Source organism: Convolutriloba macropyga, chromosome 4, assembly GCF_964194025.1.
Source record: "Convolutriloba macropyga chromosome 4, txConMacr16.3, whole genome shotgun sequence".
NCBI lineage: Eukaryota > Metazoa > Xenacoelomorpha > Acoela > Convolutidae > Convolutriloba > Convolutriloba macropyga.
In genome coordinates, this window is record NC_134471.1 from 39,886,448 (window position 1) to 39,905,484 (window position 19,037).

At 35.7% G+C, this 19,037-nt stretch overlaps 1 protein-coding gene across 1 annotated transcript in view; it reads right to left on the reverse strand.

The window, feature by feature from the left end:
• Window positions 1–13,979: 13,979 nt before the first annotated feature.
• The window catches only part of LOC142338071 (uncharacterized), a 63,064-nt gene continuing 58,006 nt past the window's right edge, over window positions 13,980–19,037 (reverse strand). The window contains exon 6 of the mRNA XM_075387704.1: window positions 13,980–13,997. Within this exon, the coding sequence (XP_075243819.1) occupies window positions 13,980–13,997 (18 nt within the window). The remainder of the gene's footprint in view (window positions 13,998–19,037) is intronic.

Below are 19,037 nucleotides of genomic sequence, written 5' to 3' on the forward strand. Positions count from 1 at the left end.
TACTTGAGACTCAGATCTCGTGGCTGATGGCTGTATTGGGGAAAGTTCATGCAGCCTACATGATGGGAATAGTGGCATCTCTCTACTCTTTCGGAGTGGATAAGAAGACCAAATACTATGACGAGTCACTACGACTCAAAGCAGGTAGCCATACATTTTATTTTCTCTCAATCAGTTTTCCGACATTTCTTTTTCACAAGTGTACAAAAAAACAGATGAGATTTGAAAATTTTACCGCCTAAAAAAGTTTGCCATGAACAGAAAATTTATGCAGCAGTTCTGATTGTCTATGACACGTGCTGCGGTGTGAATTATTAGAAAGAACCTACGGACAAAAATTTGTTAGAGATTGAAGACATAAAGAGTTGCAAACACAGTGCTCTGGTCACATTAACTTGCAAACCTAACAAATGACAGGCGCAGTATGTCCATCAAAGTCCATTTATAATCCATATCGTCGATACAGCCCAAGGTTCTTAGAATTCTATACAGATTTCTCAGATTGAATACCGATTTCTTGTGTCTCTCACGGAGGTTTTGAAACGGGATCAAAATTCGTGTACATTATTCAAGAAATTTTCCAAAAATATTGATTGATATCCATGGACGCTACTTGATTTTTGAATATAAAATTGATTACGGTTCATTTGCCCCTGATTCACTTGCCCAACATTTGTTCAGAACTGGACTTAATTTTGAGGAGCCAGAGCAAACAACAGATCTCAAGGCAGCTGGCCAAACTTCGCACCTTCGAGGAGAGAATGAAAGCGAAGGAGCAAATGGAGCTTCAAGGTATGTTCAAACAGAAAAATATAGACTTCCAAAATTATTTCCCCAAAAACTCGAACTGACCGTTTTATGGTCTTCATACAATGAAATGGTCACATGTCTCGTTTTGTGACTGGTTATTTCGTGGTCAATGTCGGATTCCTCGAGTATATATACTCGATTTTCTCACTTATTTTTGCGACCCATCTTTTAAGATTAGAGTTGTAAGCGTGTGTGGAAACTAGTTGCACTAAGCAAATTTCTTCCAAATTTTCTTCAAAAGTGGATATATGTGCAACTGGAGTCCATGATGCGTGTTTTTTGAACTAGTGTGAAAACTACTGGATACTAATTGGTGAACAAGAAGCCAAATAAAAGTTTTGCAATTACCCATAGAACAGTTCACAGGTACATGTTGAATTCGGTCTCAAGTAATTTTAAAAGAATTTCGGGTAAAAAAGTTATGGTGAACGCAAAGTAATCTGAATTAGAAGTAAGCCGACATGAAAGCAAGTCGAAAATTATGTAAGAGTTATGTAATCTATAAAAAAAATAATACATTGTTAACCACTACAATCAACACTGCGTAATCAAAGAAACAAAAATACATCAATTTTTAGTCATCAAATGGTCAAATGGTCAAACGTCTCGTTTTGGGACTGGTTATTTCGTGGTCAATGTCGGATTCCTCGAGTATATATACTCGATTTTCTCACCTTTTTTTGCGACCCATCTTTTAAGATTAGAGTTGTAAGCGTGTGTGGAAACTAGTTGCAATAAGCAAATTTCTTCCAAATTTGCTTCAAAAGTGGATATATGTGCAACTGGACTCCATGTTGCGTGTTTTTTGGACTAGTGTGAAAACTATTGACAAAAATTACTGGTTTCTGCGTGTCAAATTTTGTCACCGTTGGAGTATGAAACAACTCAGATTTTGTCAATTAGACGGAAATGGAAGAGAGCCTAATTGGAGATTGACTTCACAACTATCCTACTGGATACTAATTGGTGAACAAGAAGCCAATTAAAGGTTTTGCAATTACCCATAGAACTGTTCACAGGTACGTGTTGAATTCGGTCTCAAGTAATTTTAAAAGAATTTCGGGTAAAAAAGTTATGGTGAACGCAAAGTAATCTGAATTAGAAGTAAGCCGACATGAAAGCAAGTCGAAAATTATGTAAGAGTTATGTAATCTATAAAAAAATAATACATTGTTAACCACTACAATCAACACTGCGTAATCAAAGAAACAAAAATACATCAATTTTTAGTCATCAAATGGTCAAATGGTCAATTGTCTCGTTTTGGGACTGGTTATTTCGTGGTCACTGTCGGATTCCTTGAGTATATATACTCGATTTTCTCACTTATTTTTGCGACCCATCTTTTAAGATTAGAGTTGTAAGCGTGTGTGGAAACTAGTTGCACTGAGCAAATTTCTTCCAAATTTGCTTCAATAGTTGATATATGTGCAACTGGACTCCATGATGCGTGTTTTTTGAACTAGTGTGAAAACTATTGATAAAAATCACTGGTTTCTGCGTGTCAAATTTTGTCACCGTTGGAGTATGAAACAACTCTGATTTTGTCAATTAGACGGAAATGGAAGAAAGCCTAATTGGAGATTGACTTCACAACTATCCTACTGGATACTAATTGGTGAACAAGAAGCCAATTAAAGGTTTTGCAATTACCCATAGAACTGTTCACAGGTACATGTTGAATTCGGTCTCAAGTAATTTTAAAAGAATTTCGGGTAAAAAAGTTATGGTGAACGCAAAGTAATCTGAATTAGAAGTAAGCCGACATGAAAGCAAGTCGAAAATTATGTAAGAGTTATGTAATCTATAAAAAAAATAATACATTGTTAACCACTACAATCAACACTGCGTAATCAAAGAAACAAAAATACATCAATTTTTAGTCATCAAATGGTCAAATTGTCAAATGTCTCGTTTTGGGACTGGTTATTTCGTGGTCAATGTCGGATTCCTCGAGTATATATACTCGATTTTCTCACTTATTTTTGCGACCCATCTTTTAAGATTAGAGTTGTAAGCGTGTGTGGAAACTAGTTGCACTAAGCAAATTTCTTCCAAATTTGCTTCAATAGTTGATATATGTGCAACTGGACTCCATGATGCGTGTTTTTTGGACTAGTGTGAAAACTATTGATAAAAATCACTGGTTTCTGCGTGTCAAATTTTGTCACCGTTGGAGTATGAAACAACTCTGATTTTGTCAATTAGACGGAAATGGAAGAAAGCCTAATTGGAGATTGACTTCACAACTATCCTACTGGATACTAATTGGTGAACAAGAAGCCATTTAAAGGTTTTGCAATTACCCATAGAACTGTTCACAGGTACATGTTGAATTCGGTCTCAAGTAATTTTAAAAGAATTTCGGGTAAAAACGTTATGGTGAACGCAAAGTAATCTGAATTAGAAGTAAGCCGACATGAAAGCAAGTGGAAAATTATGTAAGAGTTTTGTAATCTATAAAAAAATAATACATTGTTAACCACTACAATCAACACTGCGTATATTATTATAGTAGATAATGTATTCCAATGCACCAAAGAAACAAAATTACATCAATTTTTAGTCATCAAATTGTTACGGGCCTCAGTGGACCGCTGTCAATGGCCACACCTTTCAACTGCTGTGAGATGTAATCTGGAAACGGCGGGCTGGTTATCGCGGCGATACCGCGACGCGCCTGAAGCGCGCTTACCGGCCACTAGGGGCAACTTAAAATACGGGCTTCACCGAATTTTTTGGCGTACTTGACCTCATTTTCAAAATTCGGCTTGCGTGCCTATCGGCTTGCTTGATTGCCACCTAAAATTTTATGCTAATTACACTATCAAAAACGTGGAATGGGTTTACGTTTATCCGTGAATATTGGATAAAACTGTAAGAACCCTTTATTTCCACGTTTTGCGTAACTCTATTCCATCGTGAAAAATGGTTAAAATAAATTAAAAATTTTCACGAAATATGCCACTCGCTTCCACAAAACACAACTTTTTAATAGCCACACAGTGATAGCTGGGTCTATTGTTGGCCTTCTCTTGGTTTTTTACAATTCAAAGAATTTGAATTGTATTGGGGCGTCTTTTTTTTAAGATCTGTTCACACATTTTCATGATTTTTTGAGTCAAATTGGAGTAGTGATTTTGGTCACGCAGAAACAGGAAATGGAGCGAAAAAGCGAGTGGTTGTGCGGCGTGAATTTTTTTCGCTCTAATTTTAAAGTAGAGTTAGAAATCGGTGTTTGAACAAAAACTCGGTTTCTCGGTAGTGGTTTTTCACTCATAGTGGTTTTTCACTCAAAATTCACTCATAGTCCTTTCTAGGTCTAGTTTTTCTATTTAGTCAATGAAAATTCTTTGAATTGTACGTCAGGACTTGTCCTGCTATGTTTTTACAATTCAAAGAATTTGAATTGTATTGGGGCGCTGTCTTTTTTTTTTAAGATCTGTTCACACATTTTCATGATTTTGAAGTCAAATTGGAGTAGTGATTTTGGTCACGCCGAAACAGGAAGTGGAGCGAAAAAGCGAGTGGTTTTGCGGCGTGAAATTTTTTCGCTCCAAATTTAAAGTAGAGTGAGAAAACGGTGTTTGAACAAAAATTCGCTTTCTCGCTAGTGGTTTTTCGTTCACATGCGGCAATTTCACTTTGATTTTTACTGTTTTTTCGATTTTTTAGATCGGATTTTTTTCTAAATGGTTTTTCCAATCCATTCGTAGTCCGTTCTAGGTCTAGTGTTCTGTTTAGGCAATGAAAATTCTTTGAATTGTACGTCAGGACTTGTCCTGCTATGTTTTTTTTATTTCGTCGTCATGATTTTTATTACAACCATATGACGTCACAGCCACTTTTTGTTCATTCGTTCATGCAATTTCAACTGAATTGCATGTGTGACGTCATTTTTCACTCTTAGTGGAGCGAGTTTTTTTTGTTCATTTGCGTGATTAAATTTTTGGTCACACTTGACTTACCTCACTCTCAAAAATGACTTCCTCACTTTGAAATTGACTTTTATTTACTTTAAATCAAAGAGATAAGGTCAAATGGGTGTGTGTCACCCTAAATGAAGGTTATTAGAGAGCAGCTAATAGAGGCAGCAAAAAGTAATCAAAATATAACGTATCAGCCTTCAATGAAAAGACGAATTTTTTGGGTCTTTCTTTTTTACTGTTTTTAATTGAGACTGCCGATCTACGAATCTATTGCGGCTATTTTCTGGCAATCTGCCAGCTATGTTATTAAAATTTGCCTTCTCGGATATTGACCACGCAATGGTATGTTAATTTGACAGTTTTTAAGCTATCATTTTTGGCCAGCACCCAACCAAACAATTTCATTTATTACTACACTAATTTTTGAAATTTTTAAGATTATGACATTGTAGAAGGCTTCCGTATAACACAATTTATTATAATTTCTATTAAAAAATCAACCAAATAGTACCATTATTCTGATGCCGCTATATCCAACACTGTATTTTTATGCCTCTATATCCAACACTGTATTTTTATGCCGCTATATCCAACCCTTTTTACATTTATTAACATACATTTTGAGGAATTAAAGAGCTAAAATGGAACAAATGGTCCACTTTTTTTGATGGCTGTATCTCTCAAATGAGTTTTCACTGTCCGTACCATATGTTGACTGAATCAAACATTGTCAGATTAAAATAATAAATGTGAAAGTATTGATCAGCCAGTGGGAAGAATAATTAAAATATGTTGAACCACGAAAAATTGTAGCTATCAGTAAAGGATACTTTTGTCCTTTGAAAAAGCTTAATTTGAGCTCTAGTCTAGAAGACCGAACAAAAACGACTCAAGAAATGTTCGGTATGTTCAATTTTCCACGTAAGAAATCGTCGGTATGTTTGGTTTGTTCTGTATGTTTGGTTTCAAACGTAAGAAATCGTCGGTATGTTCGTTCTGGAACGTAAAAAAGCTTTGGTATGTTTGGTTTAGACCGATTCGGTATGTTCGGCTCGGAACGTAAGAAAGATTCGGTATGTTTGGTTAATAGACGTAAGAAACGTTCCTTAACTTCCACTCCGTATGTCAAAAATAGACGGTATGTTCGATTTGTTGAAAGTATAATGTTAATTGTTTAAAGTATGGAAAGATATACGTACCTCATCCACGTGCTGATTTACATCTTGGTTATTTATGAAATGAGTGAATGCAACAAGGAGCTAACAAGTGCTATTTATACAAGATTTGTCCCCAACTTTTCATATTGTTATGTGTGATATGATGACCCTTGATCTTTTAGAGAAGTAAATTATCAGAGTAAAAAGCTAGTTAAGATCGGATGTCAAAGGAAGTCAAAGAAGTTATAAATTAAAGGTGATCACCATGAACGTAAAAGTGCGGTGATTTGGGGTAATAAATATGGACTGAATTTCGTGTCAATCGCCACAGTTGTCAACCATTATTTCTAATTTAACTATTCGATTACAAGATTTGTCTCTGCGTTCCCATTAACCGACAGGTTATGGACCCAGAGCTTTTCTAAGTTAAGTAATCAACCCCCATCGTAAATAGAAAAACGTTGTTGCTGCGCCTCTTTGCTACATAAGAGGATCGCTGAAATCACTGGGAGAGGAAGACAGAGAAGACAAGGAGAGACAAGCCTTGTAGTCAAGAAGTGGCCATGGGAGACCAGAGGAAGCAAGAGTAAGAAACTTGTGTAACTGGTTGGGGGACTTCAGTTGTGGAGTTGAAAGCTTGTTTGACTGGTTGGGGGACTTCAATTGTGGAGTTGGAAGCTTTTGTAAGTGGTTGGGGGACTTCACTTAAGAAGTGAGCAGTTTGTGAAGCTGGTTGGGGGACTTCATCTGTTGAGTCGAGAGCTTGTGTACCTGGTCGGGGGACTTCAATCGTGGAGTGTTAAGTGTGTGTAGCTAAGCAGTGGATTCTGCTTGTGAAGTAAAGAGTGAGTGGAGCTGTTGTGGGGAGCAAAAAGGAACGCGGAGGTTCAATTGTATAACAGAGCTGTCGGGGAACGAGGATTGCTTAGTATAGTTGAGAACAGCTCAGCTTAAAAAACTGTTTCATTTTCAATTGTGTGTGCTGTGCTTCTGTAAGATACAAGTTTGGTTGAAAGACACAAAAGTTGGTGGTAAAAAATTTCTTAATTAGGACTAGGATTAGGGTTCGAGTACATTATCCTCGGAGGGTGTTGGTATCCTCATCGTGCTTAATTGCGGCAGAAAAACCCTGGCTCAATGTCAATGTCCTGCTTTCAATTTTTTCAAGGATATTACAGACCTCGAACAGAACACCAACTTCTAGATTAATTTAGTCGACCAAACTCTTTTTGCTTAGTGTTTTTTTTCTAACAAGTGCTACCATATTACAACAAGTGCTAACTTGGTGCTAAAAAGCATTTTTTGGCTACACAAACATAACGACTCACCGCTTCGTCGCTCTATAACACAGCCACCAACAGGAAACAGATTCAAACACGCGTAGAAAGGAAAGCAGTTTTGATCTAAGTCTGAACAAGATTTTTTTTTCAGAGCCCAACCCTTTTTACAAAAAAATATTTTCCTAGAGCAGTACTAGCTTAGAAAAACAAAGGACATAGTTGGGGCAGCATAAGTCTTTGGTTCAGTAGAGAACAATTAAAGCCAAATTGTTAATTTGAGACGAACGGAAAGTAAACGAAAGTAAGGCAGACCTAACAATGAGCTCCAAATTAGAAAGATTGGTATTCAGCGGGCGTGAAGATGATTTCTTGTTTTTTGCTGAACAGTTTGAGGCTCTTATGCACTCTTTAAAATTTGGTAAAATTCTTAGTGGAGAAGCCACCTATCTAGATTATGTGCCAGCTGTTAGAAATAATTCTTCGGAGGAGCAACGTAAGCAAGCTATAGAAAAGGGGAGGGAAGAATTAGAAGAGAAAGGAAGACATTGTGGTACGAGTTAGTTCAGGCTTTAGACAAAACATCAGTTCTTTTTCTTAGACCATATAAGGGTGATGGTACTAGAGCTTGGGATGTATTGTGTAAACGCTTCAAAAGTTTTGAGAGACCCCAGCTACACAAATTGATAGCGCAATTAACTAGCCTTAGGAAGACTTCAAGTGGGAGTATAGTAGATTATCTCACCAGAGCAGATGATATGCAATACAACTTAACACTATTGAATAAAGGAATTAGTGAAAAAATGTTTGTCTCAATAATTCTAAAAGGGCTCCCGAAGGAATATGAAAATTTCGCAACACTCGTGAAATACAACAAAGACGAGAAATCTCTAGAGGAAATAAAACGAGACCTGATAAACTTCGATAATGAAAATGTAAAAACCAAAACAGAGAGCGTATTCTTTAATAAGGAACGGAAATGTTTCAACTGCCAGAAAATGGGACATATCGCAAAAGAATGTAGGTTTAAGAAAACGATTCCTGAACAAACCAAAGCTTCTCAAATGAAATGTTTTAAGTGTGGTGAGCACGGATATATAGCTAAATTTTGTAGAAAACAACAGAAACATGAGAAAAAGTTTGTAAGTCAAAGCAGGAGAATCAACCAGAGGGGCACGCAAAATTTAGTTGAGGAGCAGAATTTAGAAGAAGAAGAAGAAGAAGAAGAGATCTTTTCCTTCTTTCAAACGTCGGAAAAGAACCTTGCAAATGAGCTAGTTTTAGACTCAGGTGCTACTATTCATATGATTAGAGATGAAAGTTTATTCATAGATATAGACAAGGAGTATTCTGGTACCATCACTAATGCAAACAGCAGTAAAAGTTCAATTAGTGGGAAAGGAACAGTTGAAATTAGGGTTTTGGATTTCAATAGCTTAGCGCGAAAAATAAGATTAAATAATGCCTTGCTTGTTCCCAACAACACAAGGAATCTGATATCAGTGTCAAAACTTAGAGCAACAGGCAATGAGGTTGTCTTTGTTGTGACTTTAGAAATACGGACTAAGAACGGAACAGTTTTCCCTTTCGAGGAAAGAGATAGTTTATCTATCTGGCACAACATTGATTACGGCGAGCAGTGCAACTTAGCAAATGGAGATCACCTTAGTTTGTGGCATAAGCGTTTGGGTCATAACAATGTTGAGGACATATACAAATTGGAAGATCACGCAGTGGGGCAAAAAGTAAACGAGCATGATTTAACAAACTGTGAAATTTGTCAGCTAAATAAATCAAAGAAACTTCCAGTACCAAGAGACTCAGGAACAAGAGCAAGTGAAGTCTTAGAAACTGTTCATACCGACATATTAGGGCCCATCCAACTGGAAGCGGTTGAAGGTCACAGGTATGCAATAGGGTTCGTGGATAGTTTTAGCAGATATCAGAAACTTTATTTTTTGAGGTCAAGGGACGAGGCCTTTGAAAAGTTTGAACAGTTCTTTGCAGACATAGGGCCACCAGGAACCTTAGTTTGTGACGGTGCAGGGGAATATGTGTCAAATGACATAAAACAATTATGTAGACGAAAAGGCGTTAGACTTGAGTTCTCGGCACCGTATACACCACAGGAAAACGGAAAGGTTGAGAGGAATTGGGGGACAATCACCCCAATGCCTAGATGTCTTTTAGAGCAGTCAGGTTTAGAAAAAGAGTATTGGCCACATGCACTTAACATGGCAAGTGAGATTAAAAATTTTTGTTTCCATTCAGGTATTCAGAAGACACCTTTTGAGGCAATGTACAAGAAGAAACCTAACTTAGAATCAATCAAAGTGTTTGGTTGTTCAGCTTTCGTTCATGCTGAAAAATGTTTTCGTGGTAAGATTGATAGAACTTCTCAAAAAGGAATATTCTTAGAGTCTACAGACAATAGTAAGACTTATCTGGTGGGTATTCCAAATGACAAAGGGGGTCTTTAAGGTTAGAAAATCTCGCAATGTAACTTTCAACGAAAACGAAATGTTTATTGAAGTCAAAGAAAAGAAGGAGGAGATAGTCAACAAGCATCATTCAGATGGTGATAGAGATTTAAACCCGGTAGCTTTCCTTGGTGAAATTGTTAAAAACGAATTGCTACCTAAGTCTATTGATGAAGCAATTAGGGATAAAAACTGGTACGAGGCAATGAAGTTGGAATACAACTCATTAGTGGAAAATAAAGTTTGGGAACTGGTAGAGAACAAAGGAAATAAACCCATTGGTAGCCGCTGGCATTTTGCTCTTAAGTTTGGTCCTAGTGGAGAGATAACAAGGTATAAGGCAAGATTCGTAGCAAAAGGATTTAGCCAAGTTCCAGGTCGGGATTACAACAAAACCTACTCACCAGCAACACGCCTCTCAACAATTCGAGTACTGATAAGCTACGCAGTATATAAAAGCACCGAGTTATAACAAATGGATATCAAAACAGCATACTTAATTGCTGACATCGAAGAAGAAATCTTTATGCAACAGCCCGAAGGGTCTGAAAAGTTTGACAAGCAAGGACATCCATTAATTTGTAAGCTGAGGAAAAATTTAGATGGATTGAAACAGTCCGGTAGAAATTGGTACTTAACAATCAAAACTTTTCTCAACCAATTAGGTTTCGCGCCGGCTATTCAAGATGAGTGTCTTTTCATAAAGAAAGGAGAAAATGGTATAGAGGGATTAGTGTGTCTTTGGGTAGATGATATGGTGACATTAGGATTGCAGGAAGACTTTTTGTGAAAACTTTAAAAATAAAGTTAGTGAGCATTTCAAATTAGCAGTTATGGAGATCTTAGCTGGTTTTTAAATATAAAAATTAAACGAACACAGAACGAAATTATGCTAAGCCAAGAAGCATATGTAGTAAAATTACTAGAGAAGTTTAACATGAGCGAATCAAAGACACTGGAAACACCTTTAGATATTAGCCTGAAACTATCAAAATTAGATTCACCAGAAATAGGCAGCAATGAGCATAGAGAAATGCAATCATGTGATTATAGGGGTATAGTGGGATGTTTGAACTATTTGGCATTAACAAGTAGACCAGATATTGCGCACGCAGCCAAATTTATTGAGTTCGTTTGTTGAAAATACTGGAAGGCGACATTGGAATGCGGCAAAAGGGTGTTTACTTTACCTAAAAGGTACAAAATCAGAGAAGATGGTTTTTAGAAAAAGTGAGAAACTGGAGTTAACAGGATTTTCAGACTCAGATTGGGCAGGCAACATAGACAATAGAAAAAGTACAAGTGGTTTTTGTTTTAAACTTAATAATAGTTCAGGTGCAATCAGTTGGGCTAGCAAGTTACAAAAGTGTGTATCTACTTCAACAGCTGAGGCTGAGCTTAACGCCGTAGTAGAGGCCAGTAAAGAAGCAGTACATTTAGTTAACCTATTACGAGAATTAGATTTAGAAATCCAGCGGCCAGTAAACTTCTGTCTTTGTAGACAACCAAGCTTGCATTGCTCTAAGTAAAAATTCGATGAGTCACGGAAAAACAAAGCACTTTTCATTAAAAGTGCACTTCGTTCGGAATTTAGTCCAAAGTCGACTATTAGAGCTAAACTACTTACCTACCGATCGCATGCCGGCAGACACACTTACAAAAGCATTGGGGAGGACCAAAGTATCACTTTTTCGTGATGTCCTTCTCGGAACAAACACTTAACATGATAGGAGGAGTGTTGAAAGTATAATGTTAATTGTTTAAAGTATGGAAAGATATACGTACCTCATCCACGTGCTGATTTACATCTTGGTTATTTATGAAATGAGTGAATGCAACAAGGAGCTAACACGTGCTATTTATACTAGATTTGTCCCCAGCTTTTCATTTTGTTATGTGTGATATGATGACCCTTGATCTTTTAGAGAAGTAAATTATCAGAGTAAATAGCTAGTTAAGATCGGATGTAAAAAGAAGTCAAGGAAGTTATAAATTAAAGTTGATCACCATGAATGTAAAAGTGCGGTAATTTGGGGTAATAAAAATGGACTGAATTTCGTGTCAATCGCCACAGTTGTCAACCATTATTTCTAATTTAACTATTCGATTACAAGATTTGTCTCTGCGTTCCCATTAACCGACACGATTATCAATGCAGGAAACCTTCCTTATGTTGTTAGGGAATATTAATATAGTGAAAAAAGATCCGAGCTGAAATTGTCCCGATGTTAATTTTTAAGGAAAAAAATACGCTCATCATTATTTTAGTAACTTTATAAAATAGTAGTAGTTACTGTAATGTGATTTTTGGTTTAATTAAAGGTCTGACTCCGTTTGAGCGGATGAACATTGAGAAATACGCAGACCTCGGCTGGAATCTATCCGAAGGCATTCACATGTCAAGTCCAGAGGTGTTTAAAAACACTCCCTTTGCCATCAATGCTGCAGAAAAGGTGGAACTGTACAGGTAATTTTTTCTGGGTTCCAGACATATTCAGCGCAATCAATGATGTGATAAGAAAAAAGACCACGCACCCAAGAGCGGGGCAAAGATGGTGTAATGCTGTTATACTGCGATCTTGCTGTTATACTGCGATCGATAGGTCATATATGATGTCATACAAATCATAACATATTTTTAGTGCGATCCCTGCATCGAACCAATGAAATAATAAATCATGGTCCCCGAGAAAAAGGTCGAATTCGTATTTACCCGCCAAAAGGGCCGTCAACAATCACTAACAAACCATATAACTTAATAGTTCTGTTTTGCTTATTTTAAAGGAGCTTTTTACTCAAAATACTCCGTCTTGAAGCGTACGAAGACCAAGTCCAAACTCTGCTCAAAACAGACTTCACAATTTTCAAAAACCGAAGTGAGGTCAGGCGAGCTCTAATGCGAGTAATGTGCTTCCTGGTGCGTGAACAGTTCCTCCTCACGGGCACAAAGTTGACCCAGAACCCATTCAACATAATCTACTACTCCATGGTGAAGAAAGGAATGAACTGTTTCCTTTTTTCTTGGTTACAAAGCAATATTATGGAAGAAAAACAATATAACACTGTCGAAAACAAACATTTTTCGCGTGCTAAACTTATGAAATTAATCATTTTTGACAAAAGAAATTCAAGGCATTAAATATAATAAATAAATAAATTAGTTCTCGAGTTTATTCCATTGCTTGCATTTATAAATTTACAAACAACAAAACAAAACCCGAAAGGACATCAAAAGGTCACTAGACCTGTCTAGTGATGCCTTTTAATTCTTCTCAAAGTCTACTTATTTGTTAATTTGTTAATTCAAGCCCTCTCACATCACATTTTACCCTGGCAAAAACATTTTCCAATCAAACTTAAAACCCCTAAGAAAATGTTTAATAAGAAGACCAATTTTATAAAAAAACATGCAGCTCGCTTTATTCCTTACCAAAAAAGGTTAACAAAAAATCTGTTATCTTTAATAAATGAGTCTCTAAAACAATGTAAAAAGTTTGCTAAAACTGTGCACGAAATGAGCATAGTTTTTGAAAAATACTTTCATCCATTTTAGTTAAAAACATTATACAAGCATCTTAATCTATTTATTGGTGACTTGTTTCTGTGCTTCGTTTGCAAACATTTTTTTTGACTAGATGAGTTCTTTCATTTATTTGGATATTCTCTTCAATTATTGAGGAAATGAGTTATTTAATAATTTGCTTGGATGTTCATGGCGGAGAACTCTTGACAGTAATTTTATCAGTTCATATACGTGTAACTCTTTAACAGAAAACAACTTGTGTTTACATCTTAGTTCGTCAATGCTTTGGAATCTCTTAGCTGAAAATAACAAACGAAAAATTCTGCTTTGCCGCCACTCTAATTTTTGAAGATTGCTTTTATTGGCCACTCCATACAACAAAACCCCGTACTGTAATACTGGTGGAACCTAAACTTTGTATAATTGGACTAGTATGTGTCTTTTGAAAAAATTTTTATACTGATAGATGGCCGCTGTTAATGAATTCATCCGACGAATTTTTTTCTCGATGTGTGATTTGAAGCTCAGTTTACTATCTATGTATACATCCAAGTACCTAATGTGGTCGACAAATTCGATATTGTATTCATGAATTTTTCTTTCAGGTGTCTCATTAGCAGCACCAAAACATATAGCCTTGCATTTATCTCTATTTATTGCTAACTTATTTGATTCCATCCAAACTGACACATTTTCTATTGTATCATTAATTCCATCATCCACCTTTCCGTAAATATCTGTATCATCAGCAAACATAGTTACATTAAAGTTTGTACAACAAGCAGGCAGGTCGTTTACGTAAATCAAGAACAGAAGTGGCCCTAAAACAGAACCCAGTGCTACACCGCAAAAAATGCTTTCAAAGGATGATCGCTGCTTGCTAACTGAAACACATTGTTGTCTGTTGGTCAAATCTGAATTAAGAATATCATAAATTTTCCCCTCAAACCATACGCAAAACTGTTTTCGGAGCAAAATTTAATGACTCACAGTATCAAAAGCTTTCGATAAATCAATAAAACTCCATAGTAACTTTCATTTGAACACAAAGAAATTCTTATTGTTTCAACAACCTCCGACAAAGCATCAATTGTGTTTTTCTTTGCCTGATATCTTAACTGTGCCTTGTTTATTACTGAGTACTTGGACAAAAAGGAAATGAGCCTTTTCTGTAGACATTTCTCAGCAATTTTTGAAATAACTGGGAGCAGTGATATTGGTCTATAATTACCGAACTCATTTACGTTACCATTTTTATACAGAGGTATAACATTGGCAATTTTCAGAGTTCTAGGGAAATCGCCCTAAAAAAAGCAAAGTTTAATTAATTTTGCGAATGTTTCACACACGCTTGGATTGATGAACAGTTGATTTGAAATGTTATGTAGATCAGAGGAAATTTTTTTGGACATTTGCTTGATAGTGTCGAAAACTCTTTTTGGCTGTGACGTTAGTTAAGAACATGAAATTTTCTAACTTTCTTACCCGGCTTAGATCTGACGGCAGAATAAAACTTTCAGATAGTTTTTTTCGTACTTCAACAAAATCCTTGTTGATTTCATCAGCATTCAGATTGTCAATATTTTTTTTCCGTTCCCTTAATATCGTCTATTATTGAAAATAAACTTTTATTTTTGTTTGCCTTTTCTTCAACTTTTTGTTCGTAAAACTCTATTTTTGCTTTTTTGTTGGATTTTTTAAACGATTACGCAGGTTATTATATTTTTCTCAATTTTTGGCACACTGTTCGTTCTTCAATCTTTGGTAGGCTTCAAGCTTTTTAAGACCGAGATTTTTGATCTGGGTATTCAACCAAGGCTTTTGAACCTGTTTGAAGTTTTCGTTAGTGTGATTTTTGAACTGTTGCAAGGGTACATGACGATCCAACTCCTCGTTTATCACCCTCGTTAAATCAGTAAAACTGAAATCTAAATCAGAAGATAGATATAGTTTATTTCTCGTTCCCAGTTTTTTTGCAATACTGTAATTTAAATCTAACCTGAGGTCCTTATTTTGAAGTTTTTTTAGGGGCCTATAAAGCGATTTTTCGTTTGGTTTTTCCGGATCAATCCTTGTTTCCCTGCAGCTCAATTCTACTCCTCTGTGATCAGAGATCATTGTATTCCTGACATTTACGGAGGCTTCAAAATTCGCGAAAAAATTATCAATGCATGTTGCCGTACAAGAAGTGACTCTTGTCGGTTCTGATCTATTCTTTATTTGCAGTCCTGCACAAGAGAAGAAACCCAAAACCTTATCAATTTTTTTCGTTTGTTCAATCACATTTAAATTGAAATCACCACAAAGAACTTGCAAACTCTCCGGTTTGATAGTGAACTTATCAAGGTGCTCTTGAGAAACGTTTGTATACTCATCTATACCATAATATGGAGTTTTACAACCAGCAGTTATCACTTTTTCATTTTGATATCCTAACAAGGCAACTGTCAATAATTGTACGTGTTCATTGTTTGTTATTGCTTTAATTTGAACTCTGATGCCTTTCCAAATGAAAAATCCTACACCTCCACCTCTTTCTTCTCTGTCACTCCTCAACAACTGGCCATATCCATTCAACTGGTAAGCATTTTGGAAAGTATACTTGTTGCATCAGGTTTCTGTTAATGCATGCACATCAGGTTTTGCTTTCTTTTGGTTTATAAATTGATCTAGCTCATTAAAATTTCTATGAATTGATTTTAAATTTTGAAGTAATATTCTAAAAGTCATATATGTCCAAGAAGTATTCTGACAAAATTGCAGCAATAAACCATTGTTTTTCTCTTTTTTTCTGTCTTTTTTCGATTCAGTTTTTCCTGCTGGCGCGGAATCGCAGTGCAGAACAGAAAAACTCAAGTATTTATTGAGTCAAATGTTTTGTTGTTGAAAAAAAGATTTAAGAAGTTTAGAGGATTATAAGAGGACTTAAAAGAGACTGAAGCCGCGGAAATTGCTGTACTTCAGATTAATTTATTTTCTGAGCCAAAGTGCTATTAGCGACACAACAAATTTATAAAGTTCACTCAGTTTGCATCAGGTCGCGGAAATCGCAGTGCCTGATGCAAGTTTTTGTTTATGAAGAAGTAAAAAGAAAAACATATTTATATAATATATGATTAAAATAATGCCTGAAGCCGCGGAAATCGCAGAACCTCATGCAGTAAATTTTGAAAAAAAAACAAAAACCAAAAGTACGGAAAGCTTAAACAGAAAAAATGAGCTAAATAAAAAAACTAAGAAAATTTTGTTAAAAATTGATTTTTAATTTTTCTTATTCTTTTTTCAAGTTTGAGAAGTAAGTTTATATGAAACTTGTATCAAAAAACACCAATAATTTTGCACACATATGTTGTGTCTTCAATACTTCAGACGTTAACAAAAATTTTAATGAGTTATTCTCAGTTGAAACTTTTTCCAGCACTTTAATTGGCTTTTCCAATTTCGAATATAGCTTTCTTTTGTTCAGGAGAGAAAAATGCAAATAGCCGATCAGCACGTTCATCGTCAGTCAATCGGAGTGGTCGCTTTGGTTTACGGAAACCAGTTATTTGATCTGGTCTACGCACCCGCACGATTGGATTTTTTAAATTTTCCAATTCGGTAACATCATTTACTTTTACAAGTTTTTTTCTCCCATCTTCTTGATCACACATTACGGACACAGTGCAGTTATTAGTGCTTGTTATGAGTCCCTTGCCTTCTGCGAGTTTCTTGATATAAGCATCCATAACAGGTAATCTTTCTCGTACATAAATATTCTTTTGATTTATTTCGTTTTTTGTCCTTTGAGATACTTTCGATTCGCATATATCTGGTTTTTGTCACGAAAGTACAAAAACTTGACAATCACAGAAGCCATCAGACCTTTTTCTTCCGCGCGACCAGGTAGAATATGACACGCTTTGAATTTACTCGGTTCCAATTCGTAACGCAGAAATTTTTTAATGAAAAAAACAATCAGTTCCAGTAATGCATCATTATCATCACCGTTTGGGTCAAACGGTGGATTATCAACAATGATGGAGTCCTCACTCGTGTATCTTTCTTGTTCCCAAACACGCATTTCTAACTCTGAGAAAAATCCTCAATTTTTTTGAATTGCACAATAACCTCGTTTTTTTTAATTCGCTTATAATGGTACTCACGACCTGCTTCGTATCCATCCGGACAAAATAATCTGGAAATAAAATAGTAATAATGTCCGAAAAAGTATGATTTACTGTGTAAATTGAGACTAAATTTTTTTGAATGGCGCAATTCTGTCAGAGTATAATATCTACGCCTTCATACGGTTTCTAAATTCATATAGATAATAGCTGTTGCAATCTTTAACTTTTTAATTTAGACGGAAACGAAAAAGTTTGAATGTTTAAATGTTGAAATCTGCTTTAAAAGATCAATGAGAAATGGCTTTTTTCGCTTTAAACGAGCAAAAAGTTCAAGCAAGAAAGCTAGGGATGGCTTCCTCCTACGCACCGTACTGATCTCCGACACCATTAGATGCAGCTGCCATTGTTCACTCAGATGGAATCTTAATCATTGCACATTGCCATCTCTTTAATAAGTTTATCACAACAATTAGGCTAATTATAGTTTTTATGGAAAAAATTGAGGAAAAAACACCAAACAATAATTCATACTCCAACACTCCGACCATTCTTTTCATCGAAATTAAAAAGAATATTTCTGGACAAAAAACTACGATCCTTCAAACGAACTGCTCTATCATAACCTTAGTCGAGGTTTAGATTTAAAAAAAAGACTCAAAAGGTCCTTAAAATTTGATATTTTACACGCATAATGACAGTTGTGACAAGTAAAAAAGCTCGCAATGTGCGTTCACACAAAAAGATTCCACCCTGCTCATCCACACTTTTGATTTAGCTGACTGCCAAATGGAGAGGGGATAGACAACTTTCAAAAAATCAGATGTTGTTGAAACATTTGAACAACTTCAAACCATTAAATAGAACAAATAATGCCGCGCTAGAAGGCCGATGAGATCTGACAGTAAGGAGACTACGAGACAACATAAACAAAAAAGAACAAAACATTGACTACCCCTAAAAGTCAATATCCGTTTTACTAAAACACTTAGTTAAAAATTCAAATAGAATCAGCTAAAGCCTCCACTCAACAAATCAAACTTTCCTTAATTAGACAGAAGATGGCACCTGTACTTAAGGAGTATAGTTAACAAGATGACTAGTAAAGTAACAAGAAAGGCGCAAAGCTAAAGAAACATTGACTTTAATATAAGAATAAAGTTTTCAGAGCAGATAAAGTTCGCACAGAACTAGGAAAAAACTTATTGATTATTTAAAACCGTGAGCTATTGACCGACAAAATTATATGTTGTTTCTTGGGCATCACTTGAACAACAATCGGAAGTTGTCATTAAAGGAACTATGTGAAAAGACAACAAAAAAGACCCCACTTTTGGATTAGTATCAAAATCTCGAAGAAAATTATGAAAACACATAGTGTCAAAGACATAAAAGGATCAATTAAAAAATAACATCAGCTGAGAGATCAGAGTTCGCTTCCCCAGCAACTGGATGGAATAGTTTTTGATCAGCTTCATTTTAATTGAAGCTGCTTCTAAAGCCAATGGGTGCTATCACTAAGGTGAAACAATGGAAAAACACGGAATAAGAACCATATATTCGTGCAAGTTTGGATGTATCGTTTTTTGGAAAACTTGTAGCATCAAATTTAAGAACCAATAGCTAAAAACGAAAACAATAACTCAATATCTTATGTTTCAAAGGAAGGAAGATGGGACCTTTCATTGCTGAGACTAACTCAAAAGTTGACCGATATTTGATATAGAAGGGGGCAAAGATCATATATTAACTATG